The following is a 24,396-nucleotide window of genomic DNA, read 5'->3' as shown; positions in this document are numbered from 1 at the left end:
AGGCTAAGGCCACACAGTGAAGCCGAGACTGAGCACTCAAGATTTAGTTTCAGTAAGAACAGAGGAGCGAGGGTCCTCTGTTCCACTATTTTTACTTTGGAAATCTGTCTTGGCCTTTCCACAAATGTATCCTTCTCTCCAGAGCATTTAATCTGCTTCCTTGAGAAACTTTAAGCCTGACTCAGTCACAAAGGCCAGGATCAGGATTATGTCAAAAGCACGTGGAGGACGGCCTGTGCTCTGAGGAAGGCAGGGGCAGAGGCAGAGACAAGGCCAAGAATGCAACAAGCCGCTGAAACCCTGAAGAGCTTCAGGAAGAACCGATCTTCAAATCACCTCCCACTAGCCTCTGTGTACCTTGAGCACCACAGCATTGCCTGTGGCCTGGCTTTGACCGGTCCTGGGGAAGACAGCCTGTCACATGGCAGTGGAGGCCTTGCATGGTGATGCCCCTGCAAATTCAGCACTCAGAAGGTTCCTAAGGCAGAGCCCCAATCACAAGCCCACTCAAAATTCCACCTGTGGGGATCCTGCACCTGACAGCAGGGGAGTAGGAAGGATGGGGGCACTGGTAAATTACTACCCTCTTTGTTCTCAAAGAGAACATCATCTTGAAAAGCTAAGGGTAGGAGGTGTATGAAGAAGGGGATGAGAACTCTTAAATGGTAGAGTACTTGCCTAACAAGCATGAGGCCCTGAGTTCAATCCCCAGTACCACAAAACAAAAAAAACTTAAAAGAAGGGGAATGAGAACTTGGTGCACCAATAAAGCACATTTATTTTAAGTGACACCTGAATTGTTTTCCTGCTTGTTAAGAGAAAATAGAGAATGCTGTGTCACACACCCTTTTGATGGGTCACACTAATTGTTACAAACTTCTGTGTAGTCAAAGAAAATAGAAAGCACTGTTTTCTGCTCTCATATAAAAAGGAAAACATGCAATGATACCCAAGTTTCCCTTTTAGCACTGGGTTAGAAAACTTGACTATAATGTCTCAAGTACAAAAACTAGACTGTACAAGTTGGGGGCCTAAGCTTTTATTTTGAATACTGAAGCAGCTCTTATTTTGAAGGCCTAAATAAGAACCACTCAGATACCATGTGGGTCAGGGAAGAGTCAGGGTTGACTCCTGCGTTTAAATATAATCATGCCTGGCTCCCTTTGCCTTTCTCCGTCTTGTAAGCTGTGGGCTTTCAGCTGACTGAGCACCACCCAAGTTCTCATTACCAACGTGTTTGTTTTCACCCTCAATAATGGAGGTTTCTCAGGCAACAGTGGGCTTGACTAGTTCCACCACGGGGAGTCATTAAGGCTGTGAGCATCGTGGCTCCCGGCTCCAGCCTACCGACGGCTGCAACACCAACTCACAGCTTCTCAGTCACAGCTCAGCACCAACCAGCACAGTACGCATCGTCCAACCCAAGAAGCCTGGAGGAGAGCAACTCAGCAGGGATAAAAACTGAGACACACCACTAAGCGTAAGATATGTGTGTGTTTTTACTGGTTCATAAACCTTAAAAAGTATTTTCTTCAGATTATAAAAGGTTAGTTAAAACTGTTTACTAGGAACAATCTTGGACAAGCAGAAATAGCTTTGATTTGGAAGATGAGAGCAACATATGACTGAGAACCCACAGGGCCTGGGCGGTCTGCACCTCTCCTACAGCCGGGCACTGAAGTGACAGACCAGACACCCCGCCTCTTCCAAGGCACCTGCCACCAGCCGTCAGCTTCCTACCAGGCTACATACAATATCGTTTACATTTAAAAATAGGTTTTCTTCTTCGATGTAGTGGAAATGCCCAGAGCAGTCACAACGGTCCTTGTCTAGCAAAGGTGTAGAACTGCTTTATTGATCTCAGGATTTGTCCAGTCATTACGAATATCATCCAGGTGGTTATCGAAATCCACAAGCGTTTCATAGGACCGGCTATCCAGGAGTGACGCTGAGATCCTCTGCGCCTCTGGCCAGTCTTCACAGTAGTCACTGTGGATCAGACATGGAGAAGTCAGCCTCTCAAAGAGAACAGGTGCCTCCCACAGCATCTCAGAGAAGACTGGCCACACACAGGGCTGTGTCAAGGACTGTAGGAAACACTAGGAAACACGGGCATTTTAAACACATAAATGTACATGGTAAGTAACCAGAAGGGACAGTCTTCAAATGGAATGCTGAAGAAACTGGACGAGAATGGCTGAAGCACTCTCAGTGATCAAAAATAAACCAAATCAAATGCCTGGGAAGAGCATGAGGCCCTGGGGCCTGGAGTGTTAAGACCCAAAAGCACCACCCTTGTTCCTGGTTCAGCTTGGAAGCCTGACTGGCCCCCTCCCCCAGGAGATGGGGACCATGCTCAACACCTCTGGAGCATACGCTAACTTAAAACCCTGCAAAGTAAATCGCGCACTCACTGGTGTGGGTCTCTGCACCGCCATCTGTTCTCGTGGTGCTCATACACATGGATCGTCGGCGCTATGCAGTCCATCGTGAACTTGGTGTTGTCTACCTGAGTACAAGGTGAAGGGCACAGCATGAGCAGAGCGCTGCCGAGCAAAGCACCAGCCAGGCCCCTCCTATGGCACGCAAATCTGAGGGGTGGACTCTCAGAAGTCAGTGCTCAGAGAGTGAATATTAGGGCTTCATGCTTTCCCACAAGAGCAGAGCTTCCTAACGTAACCCCACCCCCTCGGAGAACTCCGTTTAACCAAGACTTTAACAGGCTGTCCCCCTCCACCCCAACACTCTGGAGACAGGGCATCTGGGCAGGGCCTGAGAATCTGCATTTCCAGCAGGATCTCAGGTGCTGCTGCTGCTGGGCCTGGGGACCTCACTGTGATGACTGCTGAACTTGAAGCCTCCCCCACCCCTATGCCGTGACTGTGCAGTACTCAAACCACTGCCCCATCTAACACCGAAGCTGAAGCTGGGGGACACTGCAGGAGCCAGCAAAGGCCTCCCCATGACAATCACAGCTGCCACAGAAAGGAGATCATATGGGAAAGCTCCAGTCAGTGAGGATGCTCGAGAGGCTGTCTGGAAGCAGCACAGAGAAGCGACTTACCATGATGAGTGCAGTGTCACTGAAGCCCTCAGCAATTCTGGAGGCCACTTTCTCTGCAACCTGGTTTGGGCTGTAAGGAAGAACCAATGAGTCCTATCACATTCCAGTTAGCGTCATTCAACACCATCTCCATCTATGTAGACAACGGTCACCCCACCCAGAGTTAGCAAGTGTGACGCAAAGACTGGCAGAGTCAGCAGGCTGTGTGTGCTAGATAGTCCCACCCAGGTGATGTGTGGTGAGGACAGGGAACATCACCAGGAGAACATACCACTGGTTAGAGCAGGTCCTCGACCCATCCCTCCAGCAAGCCCTCATGGAAGGGATCCCAAGGGCATCTTCTGATCTGGCTCCGAGGGGAACAGCAGAGAGTTGTTTGGGACCCACGGTGAATGGCACTGCTGGGTGACTGTTGGCTTGTGCCCAGTCCCAAGTCTCTGGGGCCGCCTTCTCCCTCTGCCTGCCACTAAAGTGGCTTGTATATGGCAGTAAGTCACAGGGATCTCATGGCTGCTGGCAACTGACTCATCTTTTTATTTTTAAATTTTAATTATTTAATTCTTGAGCCAAGCCAGGCATGGTGGCGTAGGCTTTGGAATACAGCACTCAGGAGGCTGACACAGGATTTGAGTTTGAGGCCAGCCTGGGCTACTTAGTGAGATCCTGCCTCAAAAACCAAACCAGACCAAAATAAAACCCAAACCAAACCAAAATGTTAAGTCTTTTTTTGCATCTCCATGCCTGTGAACCTTCAATTGCTGGTCCTGACCCCAGTGCCACCCCAATCTTGATAAATGATGCTTTCTGCCTTCTGTCAACAGAGCTAATTGCAGCGGCACACACACCTCTGCTCTGTCTCCCGTATTGTATTCCTCTGTCCTACCTTAAGAAAGGGCTCCTCCTGTCCCAAGGCCTGCCCATCCACGCTGGCATTCTGCTTGGGGCTGAATTCATAGTCTCTCCCCACTTGCCTAACTCTGCCTCCAAATCTAAGTCTTTTGATTTCAGGGGGAAAAACCCATGTAACTGGCTTCCTCCAGCTACCACTAAACTTCCCCCCTCCCTCCAATCCACAAGCATCAACCAGCGAGCACTCTTGCTCCATGTCCTCACCACCATCTGCAGTCTACCCCCTTCCCCCCGGGATTGGCACCCCAGTCTACTAACCATAATGGGCCAACAACCACCATCTCTTGCAAGCCTTCCTGCTGAAGTCCATAGTCCAGTGGGCTACCACTTCCTCTCTGCCCTGCCATTCATTTCGTCCAGACCATTCCTTTTGCACAGGCTCCTGCCTGACCATCAAGGCCCAAGGAAGTTAATGGGTAAGTTACCCAGGATTTGAGTCCAACTCTACCTGACTCTAAGTCTTGTCTGTTAATCAGAAGATATTGCTAGAAGAAGAGCAAGTTTTCAGTCAGGGATGGCTGAAGAGAAAAGGACAGGTTTTCCAGGTAGAAGCAAATGGCATTTAAGAATGAAGTGGGCATGGCCCTAGCTCCTGAATTTCCAAACTGCATGGCATCTGTGACTTGCTCTCTCTGGCTTTGCAAGATCAAAAGGGACGACCCCATAGAGCCAGAGGTGGTTACTGCTCATGGTTCTCTCCTCTGAAAGAGTGGTGGATGCAATATCAAGTACAGGGGAGACTGGTGGGGGCAGAAGGGACCTGACAGCTACCAGGCATCTTTCTCAACACCCTGTAGCTAATCCTCAATGCTTCCTACACACTGACAAGTGGCTGATGAGACTGTACCTACAGATTGGTGTCAGGGACGTAAGCCTCCTGAGTGGAGCAAGAGGAGGAGTCAGGACTTGAAGAGACACAGGGAAATTCTAAAAGGCTGAACAGCATGGAAATTGCACCTGAGTAAGACTACTTCAGGGTGAGCTGGAAGGAGGTCAGAATACTGGAAGATGAAGAGGCTGTGAGACAGATGTCTCACACCGAGAGGAGAGAACAGGGAGCCTGTGCATGGATTTGAGGGTGAGGACCAAGGAAAGGGAGGCATCTTACAACGTGACAATCAATACACTACTTCCTGCCCAGTGTCCTCTCTTTTTCTGCAAGAGCAGTGGTGTAAAACATTGCTGGGTTCGGTCCAGCCCTTCTGCAGGGACGGCATCCTGCTGCTTACAAGCTGAAGTTCAAGATGCTTTCACTAGCAAGAACATGGTCCTGAGTTCAAATCCTACTCCCCTCCGCCCCCAAAAAGATGCTTTCAGCACTGAAGCCCTCTGGGTCAGTCCTGCCTACCCATGCAGCCTCACTGCATGCAAGTACCTCCATGTGGGTGCAACCCCTGCTCACACTATTGTCCCATCCTATGACTTCACACCACTGTCTCCCAGCTGTAACAGTTCTGACCCATCTCCACATCTGCCCATTCTCAAAGACTTGGTTCAAAGGACACCCTCCACAGGGTCACACCGCTGGATGTGATTCTTCCTGGCTCTTGTTGTCAAAGCCCCAACCTGCCAGCACAGGGCCCACTATCTGCACTGCAGTATCTTTCACACTGAGCTCAGCCAGTATGAGGGCAGGGCTGAAGGGTTTTGCTTTGCTTAGCACACAGCAGTCTGCACCTAGTCAGCCCCATTCCTTAACAAAGATGGACAAGATACCATGGCAGGCTTTTGCTCAGGGATGGACAAGCAGAGTCAAAAACAAAAGGAGGCAGATAAAATCAAATGAGAGGTCTGAGGAGGACCAAGGTTAATAAGACACACTGGGAGAGAAGCAGGACAGTCCATGTGTATGGGTTTCCTAAGAGTGCTGGGTGGCCCTGGCAGGTGCCTTACTACGAGCAGCACCTGCTTTATCTACCTCCCAGGGTCCCTGCCTAGGCCTAGCCCATGTCTCTGAAATGCTCTTCGTGCCTCATCAGTGACAGCAGTGCCAGGTCACCAGCTTCTTTTATTTTCAGAAGTGATCTTGAGCCCACCTTTTCAGTCATGCTGTGCAAGTGGACTTAAGTCTTGGGCCATGCAATGCACCCAAAAGTCCCTGACACTGGGGTCTGTGGGTTCCTTCTGACCACATGAGGAAACCCCATGATGTACTGTGTGGACATGTTCCAGGTGCCCCTTGGCTTACTGCTGGACTCAGCCAAATGAAGCCCACAGAGGATGTTGGGTACTGACTGATCTGGGCCTCTCTTCCCAGATGTGGACTCACATCAGGCTAACTGCTGGCCCTGTCCCTTGGCAAAGAGCCCTGCTCCTCTAGAGGTGTCCTTTCTACCCAACTCCTTCCTTGATGGCCCCTGAAGGGCTTATGAGTCCTTTTTTCTATGGCCCACCCCTGAGGAGCAGCTCACTTAACTCAGATTACCTCAACTTGAATATGTCCTCTGTTTTTCTCTTGAGACTCAGATTGATGCAGACAGATGGTGAACTTCTCAGTGCTGCTCAGGAGTGAGAATCCCAGTGGGGAATTTCCAGATGGAAGGAACTAGGAGTCAGTTTAGGGCAGCAAAGACCATACTTTCACCATAGTGTCAGTTCTGAGAGACCAACCTAAATGCTGCTCAGTGACCCCAAAACAGCATGCTCCCTCCTGATGCTCTGTCCTCTGTGGCCCCTAGTTTGCCACTGGGAGGCAGCAGGCTGGACAGACAGGAGGTTAAGGCCTAATGGCTGCTTTCACTGTGTGAGCTCCTTTCCAGTGTGATAAAGGAGACGCAAGGCAGAATCCCAGCCTCTGCTACTGGACTCAACAGCAGAGGCCCTTGTTGACAGGTACTCAACAGGTGCAGTGCTGTGAGGAGTCAGGGAAGGACCATCTTGACCTATCATCTTCTCTTAAGATATAAATGACAGCCCTGTTGTTTGGAGTCATCTTAACACAGTTGCACACTATAAGTAGAGGTTGAGGAGTGCCCCACAGATTTCAGATCTGGAGCCTCAGAGGATCAAAAATACCTCAGTGACAGCTCGGTGCCACACACTCATCCTTCCACCCCCAGAGGATTTGCACCAACATACCTGGCATCCTTTACTCGTTCATTAGCTTGGTAATAACCAGCAATCACATAGCTATTGTCTTTGCACCATGAATCAATCTGAAAAGAAGAACACAAATTGGGAAGAAAAGATGAGTGATATTCTCTTAGATATCAAGTCTCAATAACCACAGGAGTCCTCCCATACATGTGAGGATAAGACAGGATCTAAACAATCCTCTGTCCTCCCCAGAGTGAAATAGGCATTCAGATGGAAAACACCACCAACACCAAATTGCAGAGGCCAAGGAAATACAAGGGGGCCTGGCTCTGTACATTGGGCCCTCTAATGACTTAGCATGGGGGGGTGTGGTGGTGGGGGGCTGGACTCAACAGCAGAGGGCCCTTGTGGACAGGTACTAAACAGGTGCAATGCTGTGAGGAGTTGGGGAGGAAGACCATCTTGGCCTGTCTTCTCATGTGATGATATACAACACTTGGACATTCTGGGGCTTGAGAAATCCTTAAGCTCATTTAAACCAAACTTGTGCAGGTAAGGGAACTAAAGCTTGTCCAGGTTGCCTCTGTACACCCAGGAAAGTAACAGAGCCAGAAAGGGTGTGTGTGTCTGTCTCAGTCTCTTTGAATCAAGTCTTCTAACACTAGATTTCAGCATTCCTAGCAAAACAATATGAAATGCTCTCCACACTGGGGTATAGGACAGATGGGAACATAGACAGGCAAGGCACAAATGCACAAGCACTTAATTCTCTGTGGGGTGCTTCTCAATGGGAGCCTGGTGGCAGACCTGCAAAGTTGTCCTGTTTTATAATACCACTCACTCTTCTCCCATAGACTTGCAGATTTCCTGCAATCTGTAAGTCTAATTCCATCACTAAAGATAACAAAAGGTCATCCTGGTTTGCTGTAACAGAATTTTGATACACTGTAACAAATTTCATTCTCAGTCTGCAGAGGAGGAAACAAAATTGATACCTTGCTATTCCCCCCCACCCCCAATACTGGGGTTTGAATTCAGGGCTTGTGCTTGCTAGGCATGTGCTCTACTACTTGAGCCATGCCGATCTGGAACTCTGGATCCTCCTACCTCAGCCTCTAGTGTGCTGGAATTACAAGCAGGAGCCACTGTGCCTAGCTCCATACCTCACTTTGTAACTGATCAAAATACTTAAGTTGGGTGTGGTGGTGCATGCTTGCAATCCCAGCATCCAGGAGACTGAGGTAGGAAGACTGCAGTTCCAGGCCAGCACAGAATACGCAGTGAGACCCTGCTTCCCAGAAACAAAAGTGGGAGCCAAGTGTGTGGGTGCACAACATGACCTGACTGCTTTCCCCTGGATTCTGACTCAGGCCTCCACAGTCTCCTTCATGACTAAAAGCCAACACTACAAGATAGCTACAGGCGTATAAGGGCCCTTGGCTCACACCAAGATTAGAATGTTTCTGGTCTCCTAAGAACTCACACATTTCCATATTGGGTCAAAACCAGGGCTTACCAAACCAATTAGACGTTCTAGTCATTCACCCAAAAGATCAGGGTTATGTCCCAAAATATTTACTATGGCTCCACCATGACCTTGCTGCAAATTGCTCAAAGCGTTTTCTGTTGCCTCTTAAGGGAGTAAGTTCTAGAAACTTCTTTTCCTGCTTAGAACAATTTCTTTTGTTTTTTTCTCCTCAACTTATCTCTATGTAGCATCAAATGGCTTAGCTCTAAATTTGGGATTTGGCCCCTTTCCCTGAGGTCAAGCTTGCAGGATTAGCTGGTCCTTTGGCATGGGGCGTCCAGGCTGTTTCCAGTCAAAGCTGGGCTCTTGAGAGTGCTTCCCCACTGGAGGTCCCCTGCCTCTGTCTAGCTGTCCCTGCTCTCCAGAGCCACTGTACTTACTTCCACAGTTAATTCGATTACTGTTTAGCTTCCTACTTCCCTGTAACAAGTTGTTCACACTTAGTGGCTTAACACAACATAAAGTTTTTTTTTCTGTGGTACTGGGGTTTGAACTCAGAGCCTACACCTTGAGCCACTCTACCAGCCCTTTTTGTGAAGGGTTTTTTCGAGATAGGGTCTGGCTTTGAACTGTGAGCCTCCTGAGTAGCTAGGATTACAGGCATGAGCCACTGGTGCCTGGCAGTTTTTTTTTTTTTAATCTTATCAGTCAGAAGTCTACAATGGGTGGGCAGGGCTGGTTCCTTCTGGAGGCACTGGGGAGTTCCTTTTCTAGTCTTTTCCAGCATCAAGAAGCCACCTGCAGTCCTAGGCTCTCAGCCACATCCCTTTTACCTCTGCTTCCATTTTCATGACTCCTCTGACTCTGACCCTTCTGCCTTCCTCTTTTAAGGGCCCTTGTGATTCCTGAGCCTACATGGAAAACCCAGGGTTAGTCTGCAGGTTAGTCATACCTGCAGAGTCTCTTTTGCAACATAAGGTCTGCAGATTAGGACATTTACATTTTTTTTTGGGGGGGGGGGAGGGTCTTTATTCAGCTGATGACAGCTAAGGTAAATTTACTATCAAGGTATGACAAACTGTTTTGCTTCTCATGTCATCCTGACAAACAGTCTAAACTGGTTCTGTATTACTTTCCCAAGCTGAATCCAAAGGTTCAGGATTTTCACCACTCCACCCATCACAAGCACATATGGCATCACCTTGAATTTGCCCTCAGAGCATAGGCAGCACGGATACAAAGAATGATTCCTGTGACAAATACAACACACACTTCATTCACATTTTGCCTGCTGAGGACAAACTCCAAGCACTCAACCAAGGCCCAGCAGAAAATAAGGCCATGACAGTGAACTTGTACGACTCTGAAGAAGCTGCTCATGAAAGTATACCAGGTCACAAAAGCTCTGGCTTGGCTTTAGGAACTTTTCTTTTTTTGGTGCACTGTTCCTGGAGGCACTGCAATACCAGGTTGATGCGTGGAGTGGACGGAGCAGCCCCTATTCCATCTCCCTGTTCCAAAAATGCATTTAATATACTGTCCTCGGATAGAGGACGGATCAGATGTTAAACTGACAAGAACAGATACTACACTCGATCTTAGCCACAAGGCCGAGAAGCGATGTTAGGAACTTCTGAATGTCCCAAACAACCAAGTCAACCGTACAACACCTAGAATGGGCATACACAGCCTGTCCACTAAGGAGTGAGATAAGAAAAATCGACTAAGCCACCACAGCTCAAGTTTTAATAAGGGGAAGAGTTTTCTTTGATAGCCTAGAATATGGAACTAGACATCAGGTGAGTGCTGAGGATGACTGGAATGGTGTGAGGAAGGAGAGGAGCTGCGTGGGACAGGTGGGAGTAGAGCAGGCAGGTCTGGCCTCAGAACCCTGCAGGAAGCCAGAAGGACTCATCAATGAAAAGCTGGAAGGGATTTAAGTGATAGCCCACACAGTCAAGGTGATTTGCTCCTTCCCAATGGGGCAAGACAAGGCAGACCTGAGAAGCTGTCTGACTTCTCCTCATGACAAATGTCTTTCCATTTTCCTTGCGTCTTGTGAAATATCAAAATTAAAATATAGGAACAGAACAAAACACAAGTCCTGTGAAATGTCAGATTCTCTACCCACTTTTCACCCTGGCGTAAGCTCTGCACCCTCTGTCCCATGCTCACATTGGCTTGCTCTGTTCCAGACACGTGGTAGAACTATTAAAAGCACTAGGTCAAGCCATTCATTCCCATTAGACTGCACAAAGTAGCTTCTCTGCAAACTTGCTAAGGTCTGGTACATGAGGCACCTTATAATTTTCTAAGCACTATCATCCATCTCAGGGACTGGCTGGGACCTGACAGGAGAGCCACTCTGTGGAGGGCATCACTCTGACCTTACACTTACCACCAAGTGGAGGGTGACCTGCCCAGCCTTTTTGTTTGTAGCAACAAGCAGGACTTGGCCTCCGTTTCACTGAGCAGAGCTCCTCAAGTCAGCTGCTGACCTTTCTACAGAACAGAATGGAGCTGCATCCACGAAAGAGCTCTGGAGGCAAATGGGCAGAAAGAGGGCCAAGGGCTGAAAGGAAGACTCGGGTGGCTGGCACGTGAAGGTTCAGAAGATGTGCATGGGAGGGTTCTGTGGGAGGGAGTTAAAAGGACAGCAGCTGTGCAAAGGAGCACTAAGTAGGCACACAAGGAGGCAGCAGGAAGGACTGTTCTGGACCCATGGTGATAAATCAACTGATGAGTAAGAAAGTCATCAAATCAGAATGAACAGACAGCTGCCCCACAGCAGCAGAAATCAAGGCAAGGGGGAAAAGGAAAAAAGGGCTTAGAGAAACCACAGGTTTATGCTAATTTCCCTACTAGCATTTTATGGGCTTTTGCTATTGCAAATAATTCCTTCACTACCTACGTCAAAGGGCTATTAAGGATAAACAAGATAATAGGCATAAGCACTTAAAAAAAAATGAAAAGCACCCAGAAACGAAGGATTTTTTTTAAATGGAAAATTATAATAAAAAGCCTTTCAAAGGACCCTAATATTGCCTTTTAGTGGACTACATATCAAGTGTGCTTTTTCCACTTACTAAAAATAATTCTGGGATGAAAGTCTCAGGGAAAAGAGCCATGAGAATTCACCCATGTTCAGAAAGCTGCATGAATTTAGCTGCTTAGCAAAAAACTTGTCTTCCATGGCTGATGTCCTGACAGGCCCTGGCTCCAAATCCCAAGTCTTTTCATGGTCTCAGGTTATAAATTCACTTAGTTAAGAAGTAAATAATATCAATTTAAATAACTTAGTTGTAATAACTTTCTTCTGAAAGCTATTCTGTTTGCATTGGATTACCACCCTTTTTCCACTTGTCAACTGTTGAGGCTATGCCCCACAATTTCATTGAATATAAGAACGTCAGTATAAACAACCCTCTCAGCAAGGACAAAACCGTGGTGGCTTGTTTCCACTGGGGAGAAGTCCCTGTAAGGAGTCTTTATTTGGACCCGATGTTGCTGGACAGGAGGCTCACACACTTGAAGGGCATGTGTATGGGGGTGGAGATGGAGGCAGCATGGCAGGGGAAGGGAAGCAAGAAAGAATGAGACACTCTGTGTGCCCCTTTCACTACCTTCAGGCTGGTGGTGGTAAGCTGCTTGGTTCTTAGAGTCAAGGTCCTCTCTAGGCATCTTCCCTCTCCAGGTAAGTGGTTTGGGAAGCAGCCCTGCTCCTTGGGGAAAATTCATGTACAGGTGACTCAAATGCAATTGTTTATAGTCAGTATGTCCAACTCTCTCAAGTGTGGTGTTCATATCCTAAATAGGAAATAATCCTTTAGCTTTGTTAAGGTTTCCTAAGAATAAGTGACACTGGACATGCCAAGCAATGTTCCAGTTTTTCTGCAAGAAGTTCTTAAGACAGGATTTTCCTTCTACCCCTCTGATTGCTCCTTGGCTACCTTTCAATACCTCTTCCCCATCTCAACCCATTAAAAACTAGGGTTCCTCAGTCTTCTTGCTCTTTCAGTGTCCCGTGCAATGTGATTTGTTCCCAAGGCTTCAAGTCAATCTGTCTCTAGCCCAGCCTCTTCTGAGCTCCAGATCCACTTTTCAACTTCTAGACTGGAGGTGGGCCAAACGGAAGCACACCCCTCCACCAAACCTGTTTCTTAGCTGTTCTACATGAACCACTGGGCTTCCAATAAGTCAGAAACCCAGGTGTTGCCCTCACTTCCTAGGGCCCAGGTCTGCATGACGAGTCATCTGTTCTCTTCTCAGCATCCACACTGCACTCAGTCTGGCCACCTCCCTACCTCCAGCCTTGGATGCACTTCTGTCTTCCACATCTTTCCTGCAGACTGGAGCCACCACTCAGACTGAGTCTGATCACATGATTCTGCTTCCATTTACCCTCAGGACTGTGCCCAGGGCCTATTTGTGATCTACAAGGATCTCCTCAAACCAACAGGTCCCCCGCTCACCTTTCACTCCACCCCTTTACACTCCACTCTTATCTCTCCCCAAACACCCCTGCTCACCACTCTGACCACTGTTTCCTTCCTCCTTGTCTTTGCACATGCTGGTCCTTCTGTGCTCAATGCTCTCTGTCCACCCTAGGCTTGCATGCTCATCCCTGGGGTCACTAGGGCTAGCCTACCACTTGCATGTCCCTTCCTCTGGGCCCTCTGACTGCCCTGACTCACCCAGCCTGGTTAACTGACTTTTCTCTCTAATTTCTCACCACCTTTACAATTTTTTTGGGGGTTGGGGCTGAGGTTTAAACTTGGGGCTTGGGTGCTTGCAAAGCAGGTGCTCTATTGCTTGAGCCACACCTCTAGTCCTCTCACCACTTTTTACTTAACCTCACCCATGGCATTTATTCGTTGGTGTTGTGCTTGTGCTGCAAGTTCAAGTGCTAACCAAGTACTACTTCAACTCAGCCATATGCCACATTTAGTGGAGAAATGAATAATCCTACATAAATGCTACTGGTAAACCTAGTTTCCTGCAGTCAAAACACTTCACAGACCCAATCATCCTGCAATTCCCTTGGTAACAGAACAATTAAGACAAATAGCTGAAAGACCTGGATTAAAGTCCCCAGAGATGTTCTGGGCACTGACAGCACATTTCTTCAGCAACTAATGGTTGCATTTATAAATATCATCTTATTGTCTGTCCCCTTCCTGCCTAGAAATGATATGAAAAAATTCACTTGACGACTCTGTTCAACTTTAACCCTGGAAGATGTGCCAGTAACCTTCAGACAGACTGACGGTTTGCCTAAAGGCACTCCCTGCTTGCCAAGAATTTACTTTGGTGTTGTAATTAGCTTAAGAAATGAACTCATTTAATTGGTGGGAGGCACAGAGAAAGGACTTCTACCTACACCTTCTCAAACTCTTGGCATGAATTTTTTTAGTTGATTCTTTTTTTTTATTTTTTCATTTTTCTTCTATTATTCATATGTGCATACAAGGCTTGGTTCATTTCTCCCCCCTGCCCCCACCCCCTCCCTTACCACCCACTCCGCCCCCTCCCCCCCCCCAATACCCAGCAGAAACTATTTTGCCCTTATCTCTAATTTTGTTGTAGAGAGAGTATAAGCAATAATAGGAAGGAACAAGGGTTTTTGCTGGTTGAGATAAGGATAGCTGTACAGGGCATTGATTCACATTGACTTCCTGTGCGTTGGTGGTACCTTCTAGGTTAATTCTTTTTGATCTAACCTTTTCTCTAGTACCTGTTCCCCTTTTCCTATTGGCCTCAGTTGCTTTAAGGTATCTGCTTTAGTTTCTCTGCATTAAGGGCAACAAATGCTAGCTAGTTTTTTAGGTGTCTTACCTATCCTCACCCCTTCCTTGTGTGCTAAAGCTTTTATCATGTGCTCATAGTCCAATCCCCTTGTTGTGTTTGCCCTTGATCTAATGTCCACATATGAGGGAGAACATACGATTTTTGGTCTTTTGGGCCAGGCTAACCTCACTCAGAATGATGTTCTCCAATTCCATCCATTTACCAGCGAATGGTAACATTTCGTTCTTCTTCATGGCTGCATAAAATTCCATTGTGTATAGATACCACATTTTCTTAATCCATTCGTCAGTGCTGGGGCATCTTGGCTGTTTCCATAACTTGGCTATTGTGAATAGTGCCGCAATAAACATGGATGTGCAGGTGCCTCTGGAGTAACAGTCTTTTGGGTATATCCCCAAGAGTGGTATTGCATCAAATGGTAGATCGATGTCCAGCTTTTTAAGTAGCCTCCAAATTTTTTTCCAGAGTGGTTGTACTAGTCTACATTCCCACCAACAGTGTAAGAGGGTTCCTTTTTCCCCGCATCCTCGCCAACACCTGTTGTTGGTGGTGTTGCTGATGGCTATTCTAACGGGGGTGAGGTGGAATCTTAGCGTGGTTTTAATTTGCATTTCCTTTATTGCTAGAGATGGTGAGCATTTTTTCATGTGTTTTCTGGCCATTTGAATTTCTTCTTTTGAGAAAGTTCTGTTTAGTTCACGTGCCCATTTCTTTATTGGTTCATTAGTTTTGGGAGAATTTAGTTTTTTAAGTTCCCTGTATATTCTGGTTATCAGTCCTTTGTCTGATGTATAGTTGGCAAATATTTTTTCCCACTCTGTGGGTGTTCTCTTCAGTTTAGAGACCATTTCTTTTGATGAACAGAAGCTTTTTAGTTTTATGAGGTCCCATTTATCTATGCTATCTCTTAGTTGCTGTGCTGCTGGGTAGTTGATTCTTAAATGAAAGCTCAGGTGGGCAAGTGTGAGGCTACAGCTCACTTCTTCATGCTTTAACTACTCGGTGCAATTTAGAGACTTTTTTTTTCCTTCCTGAACTGAAAGGCTCCCGCCCCAAATCCCCATTGCCAGCCCATTACAGTGTATGTGGTTCTTTCCTCCACTACCCTTCCCTAGGACAGTCACCGCTGTCAGGAACATAGAAGCTGCTGGGGAGAAGACACACGTGCTCGTGCTTTGTAAGGTCACAGAAATTCTTTACCTTTTAAAGCCGCCGAGGCATTCTGGCCGGTCGCTATGCACTAAGGGGAACAAATGCTCCTTGCACAAGGCTCAGGCACATTCCAGGGGAGCAAAGCCCGAGATGCCACGAGGGGGTCTACGCCCCGGGCTCCGGGGCCCCCGCACGCGCCAAACCCGGCGCCCAAGTCACCTCACCGCAAGCTCCCCGATGCAAACCCACTAACGGCTCTTTCCTGGAAAGCTGCAGATTTCAGAAGCCACGGTCTGACTCGCCGCTCAAAGCGCCTCTGCAGGACCCACAGCGGTCGGGGCCACCACCGCGACCCTCCCGCGCTTACCAGGGTGAGGGCCACCTCCAGCATGGGCGCCAGGGCCAGCGTGCCGTGGAAGAGCGGGATGCAGTCCACGAAGAGGGTGTGGGGCGCGCCCGGGCCGCCCAGCGGCAGGTGCTCCTTGCGTGGCTTCTGCTTCTCGGCCACCAGCAGCCCGTTGACGGCGCAGTGCGGATACTTGGCGCCGTGCAGCAGCATCTTGCAGTAGGCCTGGGTGGTCAGCTTCACCCCGGGCATGCTGAGCCCCGGCGGGCCCCGCAGGTCCCGGCCGCGCGGCGGACGCCTGCTGTCGGGCCGCGCGGCGCTTCAGCAGAGAAGCAGGACGCCGCAACGGTTACGCCTGACGTGGCCCGGGACTGGCAGCCTCACAGACTGCCCGGCTCCGGCCCCTCAGAAGCCTCCGCCCGACTCTGCCCGCGTTCCTCGCCCGGTAGCCGGAAAGCCGCCTCCCCAGCGCCTGCCGGAAAGCCGCCTCCCCAGCGCCTGCCGGAAAGCAGCGCGGTCCAGCGTTTCGCGACGTTCGCGACGCGTCGACCACGGCGTGGGCGGGGTCTTCCCGATCCCGTGGTGCTTTGCCGCACCGCGTCCCTCTTCCGGCTGCAGCTTCGCGCTTCCGTCGCGAGCAGCTGGGGCGCAGAGGAGGTCGCTGCGGTCGCGACGGGCAGCTGCACCAGGTGAGGCAGGGGGTGGCTGGTGGTGGGCCACGAACCCGGCTGGGCTTGCGGTGCTGGGAACCTTCGGGGCCTGGTGTTTGCTGCCGCCTCTAGGAGGAGGCGGCGGGTGGGCCTGGAGCGGGGTGACATTGAGGCCAGGCTGCGGGGTTCCTGGCGCGGGGAGCCGTGGGGGCTGCGGCTTCGATGCTTTCCTGCGAGCGGGGTTCGGCCGCACCTGCCTCGCTGCCGGCGGGCGCGCGGGCCGCGATGTTTGACCTTGAGGCGCCCGCTGGCCGAGGCGCCGGCCGCGGGGAGGCGGGCGGGGTGTGCGCCCGCGACCTCGCGGGGTCCCGGATGTCGGTGTCTGCGGGACCCCGGTGTGACGCGGCCCCGCGGGTGGGACGTTCGGTTTCTCGGCCTGGCCGGCGCCGGGCGTCCGCGCTCGCTCCGCCGGGCGCGAGGAGGCGGCGAGTTCAGTCCTGACGTTGTGCTCCTTTTTTTTTTTTTTTTTTTTTTTTGTGCCCTAGGGGCTTTTGGAATCCTTTCCGTGGGGGAACAGGCCTGGGGGGGGGGCGTGTGAGGTCCGTAGGCCTGAGTCTTAGGTCAAACGTGGGGGTGGTCGGCTAGGTCGCGCGTTGGTCGGAGGGATTGGAACTAGGCCGGGACAGCCTTCTCCCGTTGCCCCTTCCGGCACGTGCACCGTTTCGGCTTTACGTAAATATTCACTTGAACAGGATCGTGCCATTGTCCCTGTTGTTGCCTTTTTCCTCCAAGGAACAGAACCTGTCACAGTAACACAGTGCTTTACTGATTTCTAGCTTTAATTGCGTAAAGCGTGCATGCATTATGGCAAGCGACGTCACTTAGTTTATCTTGCAGCTCCTTAAAAACCATGCTAGGGCAAAACCCCGTTCTAGCTTACTTTGTGAATTTAGATAGGTTATAAAGATCAGATTATTTAACTTGGGGGAGGAGCAAACAGATGAATTGCATTTACTCCCAAAATGCTCTTGGGGCAAGGAGAAGATTAGTTCTTACAGGTGTTTGCCCTCGTGCTACAGAAAATGTCCGTTTTTGTATTTCAGAATGTTGGCTACCAGGGCACTTAGCTTAATTGGCAAGCGAGCTATTTCCACCTCGGTGTGTGTGCGAGCACATGGTAAGTCTGACTTTTCTTACTTTTAAACAGGCTGAGCTAATTTTATTTGCTCCTGCTATGTGGAAGGGCCATGCTGGGGTTTTAAAGATGCCTAACGGCTTGATCTTGCGGGCGAGGATGTCAGGGGAGGGCATAGTTCTAAGTTCAAGTCACCCCTTTCAAGGGAGCTTCTCCACGATGTCTGGCTATAAAACTCCTCCCTGCTTCCGCCTCCCAGCCCCTTCCCTTCCCTTCCCTTGCACTGACATTATAGAGGCAGCAGAGTCAAATGAGCTTGGAGTTGGGCTGAGCTGGGTTAAATTTCACTTCTATTGTGGACTGGCTTCTCAACCTTAAGACTTTCCCCACTTGATTTAGTCCTGGGACCGGCATGTAAGTAGACACTGTTAAGGCACTGAGAATGCGGAGAAGGTGAGGCGTGGACCCTTGTACGGGATGCTTGTAGTGTGGAGAGGCCGGGGGAGGTGTAGGCAGTGTTCAGTGAGGAGTGGCCTCTGGGGAGAAGCACTAGCCTGCTCTGAACCCAGGGCAGGGTTAAGTGCAAGTGCTTGGGATGGGAGGTGGGTGAAGAGGTGGAGGGCAAGGTTTGTATGCCTAGAGGCTCAGCAGCAGGACCGGCTACCTCAGTGACGTTGTCTTTCAGCCCATGATAGGGCTGGGTATTCTGTGCCCTGCCTACACAGCACCATGGGGAAAGACTCTAAAACAGGTAATGTTATCAACAGTATTAGTGAAATACGTTTTTAAGTTCCTTTTTTGCTTTGCTCTTCTTCTTTTGAAGTGTGTTTTTTAAATAAGATAATAAAGGAGAAATTCTTTGTTGATACATCTGAATAGAAGTGTTTTGTTACAACCCTAGGAAGTCAGCTAAGACAAGGTCACATTTTATTTCTAATTTGGCTTAGCTGGCATGTTCCCTAATTGGTGGGGTTTTTTTTGAGGGGGGGGGTTCTTTATTTGTATCTCTTATCAGATGAAGAACTGCAGTCTAGTGGACAAGTCTTGTCCTTTAATTTTTAACTTTAAATGGTAAGTTGCATGAGTAACACACGAACCTGTTCTCAACATAGTGTTGCAGCAGTATGGAATAGCATTGGTGGCACTCTTGTATCGGATATTCATGGCGACAACAGGGTGAACAGAGAGCTCAGATCCACCAGATCTCCCTGTCAGATGCTGGACAGAAACCCATCCTGGTTGAGGACAGAAATGATAGTCTTTAGTATGCAGAATCTTTGCTTTTCTTTCCCTTTTAAAAAAGGACTGTTTGGTTTGTGAGCCTTTGCTTTCCCCCCTCATTTGGTGGGTTCCAGGCCCAAAGCTCTGAGGAACCCCTTAGAAAATGAATCTGCTATTCTTGTTCTGCAATACGCTGTCTTCTGTCTAGCCTGCCCCAAGACTGTGAGAGCGTACAGCTTTACGTGAGGTAATTCCCATAGCACAGTCCCCCATTTGAAGTGTACATTTCATTGGATTTTAGCATATTGGCTGATATGTAGGGCTGATGGAGTGGCTCGAGTTGTAGAGTGCCTGCCCAGTAAGCCTGGAAGTGCAAGGCCCTGAGTTCAAACCCCAGTGCTGCCAAACTCAGATATTCTTCTCCTTGATGTGTGCCATCAGCAGCATAATTGGTGGATTCCAGAACATTCTCACCATTCCATTTTACTTTTACTCCAATAGCTCATCTAAACTCAGTGCTTTAAAAACATCTAGGACTTTTTTTAGACTGAACTTGGTAGGAGTTTTCAGATATAACCATTGTTTTTAGTCTATTCGTTATATTGATGAATTTTTTTGTTTGTTTGTTTGTTTGGAGATAGGTTCTTGTTACGTAGCCTAGTCTGGTCTGGATTCACTGCAACCCAGGCCGGCCTCAAACTTAATCCTCCTGCCTCAGCCCCCTAGGTGCTGGGAGTATAGGTGTAATACCATGCTGGGCTTAACAGAATCTTAAGAGTTCAAATTGGAAAGTAATTCTGCCCATTTTACTTCAGATCCTTTTGGGATGAGGCTGAGTCTGAGTTTAAGTAAGCACTCTCGTGTTCATGTCTAAGACAGACATCTAGAGGAATGACACTGCTTTGCTTAAGGCTTCCTGTTACTAACATGATTTGGGAGATTGTAATCATTGTGGCTGAGCTAATGTAGGCAAAGCATTTTCCAGGGCTTCCTTCCTCCAGGCCAGTTCTGGGCACAAAGTATTCTTGCAGATACAGGATGGAACTGGAGAAACAGCTTTTAGCACTGGGAAACCTTAAATAAAAATGGGGATGTTTTTCCTGCTGCCTTGAGCTTTTGCCCATTTTGTGTAGCGTGCAAGTATATGTTCATTTTAAGGAGTAGGAGGAGGCAGCAGCAGAGCAACTGCACTCAGCTTTTGCCTCTTCCCACCGGAGCCACTGTTTGTTCACGTGAAAGTATCAGCATGATGTACCTTTCCCCCTCTGCTGGGGTTTGAACCCAGGGCCTCGCTCTTGCTCCACAGGCACTCTACCACTTGAGCCATGCCTCCAGCCTGGGGCCAGGCTCAAACCATGATCTTCCCATCGTACCTCTCAAATAGCTGGGATTATAGGTGCACCAGAATGGGCATCATTGTGTCCTGCCCAGATTGACATTTTTTTAAAAGAAAAGCAAAAGTGAACTGACCTTGTTCTATGACTTGGGGAGCATGCTCAAGTCTTTCCAACTTGAGTTCCTGGGTCCACCTCTTTCCCTCGGTGGCTCGACTGCTTCCTGCTGTACGTGCAGTCCTGATGGATGATTTACACATTTGCTGTCTTGTTGGCTTCCCACTATTAGAATGTGGGTACCACCATGTGGGAATGTTTGGTTTGTTCACTGCCATCTGCAAATGTCTAGAGCCACCGTAGCTAACAGTGGATGCTTATTGAGTACCTGCTGAGCAGGTGGCTTTCTGTAGGGCTAGCAGCTTCTGAGTTGGCCCTCTGCTGGCATGGGTGATCCCTGTACCCAGACAGCAGCAGCCGCGTTTTCACCTGCTTCTGACCTAGGAACACTTAGTCTGAGTTTCATATTGTTCTTGCTCTTACTAGTTTGAGTCTGCTGCAGTGGGGCCTTCATTTAGCCCAGTCTCCCATCTGGGCAGGGAACCCCCCCCCCACAAGAGCCCTGCACCCACCTTCTGTGGCAACTTAATACCAGAAGGGCTGCCCTGGGGTGCCCTGTTGTGGGGCTCACTTGCAGTGGACTAGCAGGTTTTTTTTTTTGTTTTTTGTTTTTTTCTGTGTTGGTGCTTCCTTCTGCCATTGGCCCACCATTGCCATCTGCCTGGATTCTTCCTCTGTGGAACCTCAAGCATTTTCTGCTGTATTTGCAGGGAGTGTCGTGAAGAGTGAGGACTATGCTCTCCCCACCTATGTCGATCGGAGAGACTATCCCTTGCCTGATGTAGCCCATGTCAAGCAGCTGTCTGCCAGCCAGAAGGCCCTAAAGGAGAAGGAGAAGGCCTCCTGGAGCAGCCTGACCAGGGAGGAGAAAGTAGAGTGTGGGTATCACAGAAATGTGTGTAGGAGATCTCTCATTCCTGGCCCCATGCTGGGTCTCTGGGTGACCAGCTTCTGTTTGCAGATGCCCCATGTGCTGGGTGGGACTTTGCCTGCCTGCTGTAGGTCTCTGAGAGGTCAGCAGAATGTCTGCTGTTCATTGTGTAAGGGACATGGATGGAGTGTGGTGGAACAGACCTTGTGCTGTATCACCCAAAGCCAGTTCCACGGCCCCCCAATGCCTGTGTGTGAGGGCACGTGTGCACGCATGTGTGAGCGTGTCATGGCCTATCCTGTGCTGTGGTCCTCTGCTCCTTGTTTTCTTTTGCCCCTGGATATATTGCTTTGGAGAAAAGTGGGTGAGCACTGCAGGGGAGGGGCTGTGTCTACTGCATGCTCTTTATGCCTGCAAATGGTGATTCTTTCCAGTATATCGCATTCAGTTCAACGAGAGCTTCGCTGAGATGAACCAGGGTACCAATGAGTGGAAGACGGTGGTGGGTGTGGCCATGTTCTTCATCGGCTTCACTGCCCTCATTCTGATCTGGGAGAAGCGCTATGGTGAGTGGAGGGCATGACCCAGGGCGGCTCCAGCCCTCAGTGCCCAGGAGGTGACTTGGGGGCTTCACACTGCCGTGGATGGGGGCCTCCATTGCAGGGTCTGTCCCAGGATAGCAAACCAGACCTGATTTATTCATGGCTGTCTGGCCTGTGTGGTAGTGAATAATGTGCTGTGCACAACACAGCACCATATTTCAGGAGCAGTTTATCTGCTCACCAGTCAGTTGGCAGAAGGTGACCCAGTGGAGGTCCGGCTAGAAGGGGCTCATGTGGTGCATGGCTGTCTCAGCTGCAGCTCGGGTATTGGGACTTCTCCTTTCTATTTGGTCTCTGTGGGGGTTGCCTGCTCTTTAACACTGCTGCTCCCTCTGCCTTCTGGTAGCTCTGCATTCTGAATCGGTGCACTCCTGCACTTCTGGTTTGAGTGGGATGTGGGTTAGTGACAGAGCTTGAGCCCTCTTGTCTGATGTATTCCGCCATGTGCCAGCCTGGAGACCCTACTGTCTACAGCCTGTAGGAAGGACATTCATCTCCAACTTAATATACTATTGCTGACCTTCTACAAAGGGATAATTTTTAAATATCAAGAGTTGTCAATGTGTGTGAGTGGGGTTGAGTGGCAGGTGATTTTGCTGACCTGGTGGCCTGTGTGTGTGTTTGGAAGAGGGAGGTACCCCTGGCCTCATGAAGTTGCTTTGCACCACAGTGTATGGCCCCATCCCGCACACCTTTGATGAAGACTGGGTGGCCAAGCAGACCAAGAGGATGCTGGACATGAAGGTTAACCCTATCCAGGGCTTCTCGGCCAAGTGGGACTATGACAAGAATGAGTGGAAGAAGTGAGAGCCCGCTGCTCAAGCATCTATTACTTCCTGCAACTCATACTTACTGGAACCCGTATGTCAGCCAGTTCTGATGCTAATAAATGACAGTTTACGTGGAGTCCTTTGTGACCATTCTTTGATCTCTAAATGAAAGTTTCTTACTTATTTAAGTACGTATTTTTGATGGTGTTGGGGTTTGAACTGAGGACTTCACACTTGCTAGGTACGTACTTTACCACTTGAGCCACTCTGCCAGTCCAAGTTTGCCTTTTTCTTTTTTTGAAAGTGTCTTATTAAAATACTAGGTTTCTCCCAAGAGTCTGAAGTAAATATATTTTGAGGATAAATGAAATGGCAACAATCTTGTATCTTAACTTAGACAAGGGGACATTATCTAAAAACTAAAAATACAGAATCCTATAATGTGAGACATTTGGGGTTGTGACAGGATTTTAGATAAGAGTAAAATCCCATAATAGTAGTCAGACCTCTAGAAAATCTCATGAATCAGTTCTGGCACTTTGACTCCCTTGAAGTTAGTTGGGATGAGTGAGTACCAGGCTGTGAAGGACAGGCCAGGTTCCGAGCTCCCTGGCACAGGTTTAAATGATGGGTTCATTTAGCTTGGCCTGCTTATGGCTGCTCAGTTCCTCTGTCCATGTTCACCGGAGTGTGGCTCGGTGGTGGTGCCCTGCCTAGCCTGGGTTCCATCCCCAGCATTCCTAAACAATGGGAACATAAAGATTCTTGTGCCAGATATGCAGGGGTTTGATGAAGGCTATTCTGGCCACAGCAAGCCTCCTAGGGAGCCTCCTGTCTCGCCTAGTCAGGGTGCCCCTTACTCTGAGAAACTCCCCCTGGGAGAAGACAGCAGAGCCTTGGATAGAGCCTGCATGTCAAGCAGCTGAGATGGCTGGTGACAGGGAACTCTTTCTGCCTTGGTAGCAATGGGCAGGACCAGGAGAGGTGGCCACAGAGAAGCCCAGCTATGACAGGGTAGGATTACTGTGCCTCAGCCTGGCCAGGGAAACTGGGAAGAAGGTCGGGTGTCTGGAGGGTTGGAAGTCCAGGGCAGAATCAGTGATCCCAGATAGGAGAGTCTTCCTTCTGTTGCGGAAATGTCGTGGTTTTGCTGTGAGGACCCACGTGGCCCTCACATGACTTCAGCTACAAACCTTGGTGCTGTTTCCAGTGTTTGCCCCCAGGGTGGGTGCCTGCAGAGGAGCTGACATACCTGAACTGGCCCCAGGTCACCCCTAGTGCATTCCCTGACCCTTAAATGACTAGTTGGGGGAGGGAGGACTTCCATTGGGCCTGACTTGTCTACACCAGTGTCTTCCTCAGAACGACCCCAAGAGGAAGGAGCTGCTTCTGGATTACAGGCTGAGGGGTCTGGTTGAGTGGATTTGAGCCCTGCCTGCTACATGGGCACCTCTGGCCCTGCACAGCTTCTAATGGAGCCTGACCTTTCCTTATCTTTGTGAAAGGACAGGATTTCATCAATTTAGTTTAATCTTAATTGTGATCTTAATCTTTGATTTTAATAAAAAAATCTTAATTTTTGGTTCTAGAATCTTACAAAATGATGGTCTGAGCTGAGATAGTGGGTTTCATATAGAAGGGCTGAAGAAAGCAGAGACAAAACCCAAAGCGGATTGGCCACTTCAAAGTCACTTTCAGTGTGAGGTGTGACAGACAGGACAATAGGAAAAGAGCCATTTCAGGTTGCTTTTGTGTAGGGTTAACGCAGAGGGAAGTTATCTTGCCAGTTGAAACTGGCTTGTTTAGGAAGCTTTGAATTTGGAAGGTCATAACAGCTTAGTTTCAGATGGTGATGTGGGATTTTAGGGTGAGGGGCTCCATGTTTTTAGCCTGGTCTGCAGGAACTTGGTCCA

The 24,396-nt window shown here is 49.0% G+C and overlaps 2 protein-coding genes and 1 non-coding gene across 3 annotated transcripts; 1 reads left to right on the top strand and 2 right to left on the bottom strand.

The window, feature by feature from the left end:
* Positions 1–1,481: 1,481 nt before the first annotated feature.
* Positions 1,482–16,288, bottom strand: Emc8 (ER membrane protein complex subunit 8). The gene is made up of 5 exons (XM_020172058.2): positions 15,805–16,288; positions 7,052–7,128; positions 3,065–3,134; positions 2,415–2,509; positions 1,482–1,989 (listed from the first exon to the last, which is right to left on the bottom strand). The coding sequence occupies exons 1-5, from the start codon at positions 16,033–16,035 to the stop codon at positions 1,830–1,832; spliced, it is 633 nt and encodes a 210-aa protein (XP_020027647.1). The 5' UTR covers positions 16,036–16,288; the 3' UTR covers positions 1,482–1,829.
* Positions 9,910–10,099, bottom strand: LOC141417601 (U2 spliceosomal RNA). The gene has a single exon (XR_012442259.1). It is a non-coding gene; the product is annotated as a U2 spliceosomal RNA (small nuclear RNA).
* Positions 16,289–16,327: 39 nt separating the features above from the next.
* Positions 16,328–22,619, top strand: Cox4i1 (cytochrome c oxidase subunit 4I1). Its single transcript, XM_020172057.2, has 5 exons — positions 16,328–16,472; positions 17,537–17,610; positions 20,951–21,118; positions 21,546–21,677; positions 22,384–22,619. The coding sequence occupies exons 2-5, from the start codon at positions 17,538–17,540 to the stop codon at positions 22,518–22,520; spliced, it is 510 nt and encodes a 169-aa protein (XP_020027646.1). The 5' UTR covers positions 16,328–16,472; position 17,537; the 3' UTR covers positions 22,521–22,619.
* The last annotated feature ends 1,777 nt before the right edge of the window (positions 22,620–24,396 follow it).

Source organism: Castor canadensis, chromosome 15 (genome assembly GCF_047511655.1).
Source record: "Castor canadensis chromosome 15, mCasCan1.hap1v2, whole genome shotgun sequence".
In the NCBI taxonomy this organism is placed as follows: domain Eukaryota; kingdom Metazoa; phylum Chordata; class Mammalia; order Rodentia; family Castoridae; genus Castor; species Castor canadensis.
This window is presented reverse-complemented; position numbering and strand designations above follow the sequence as displayed.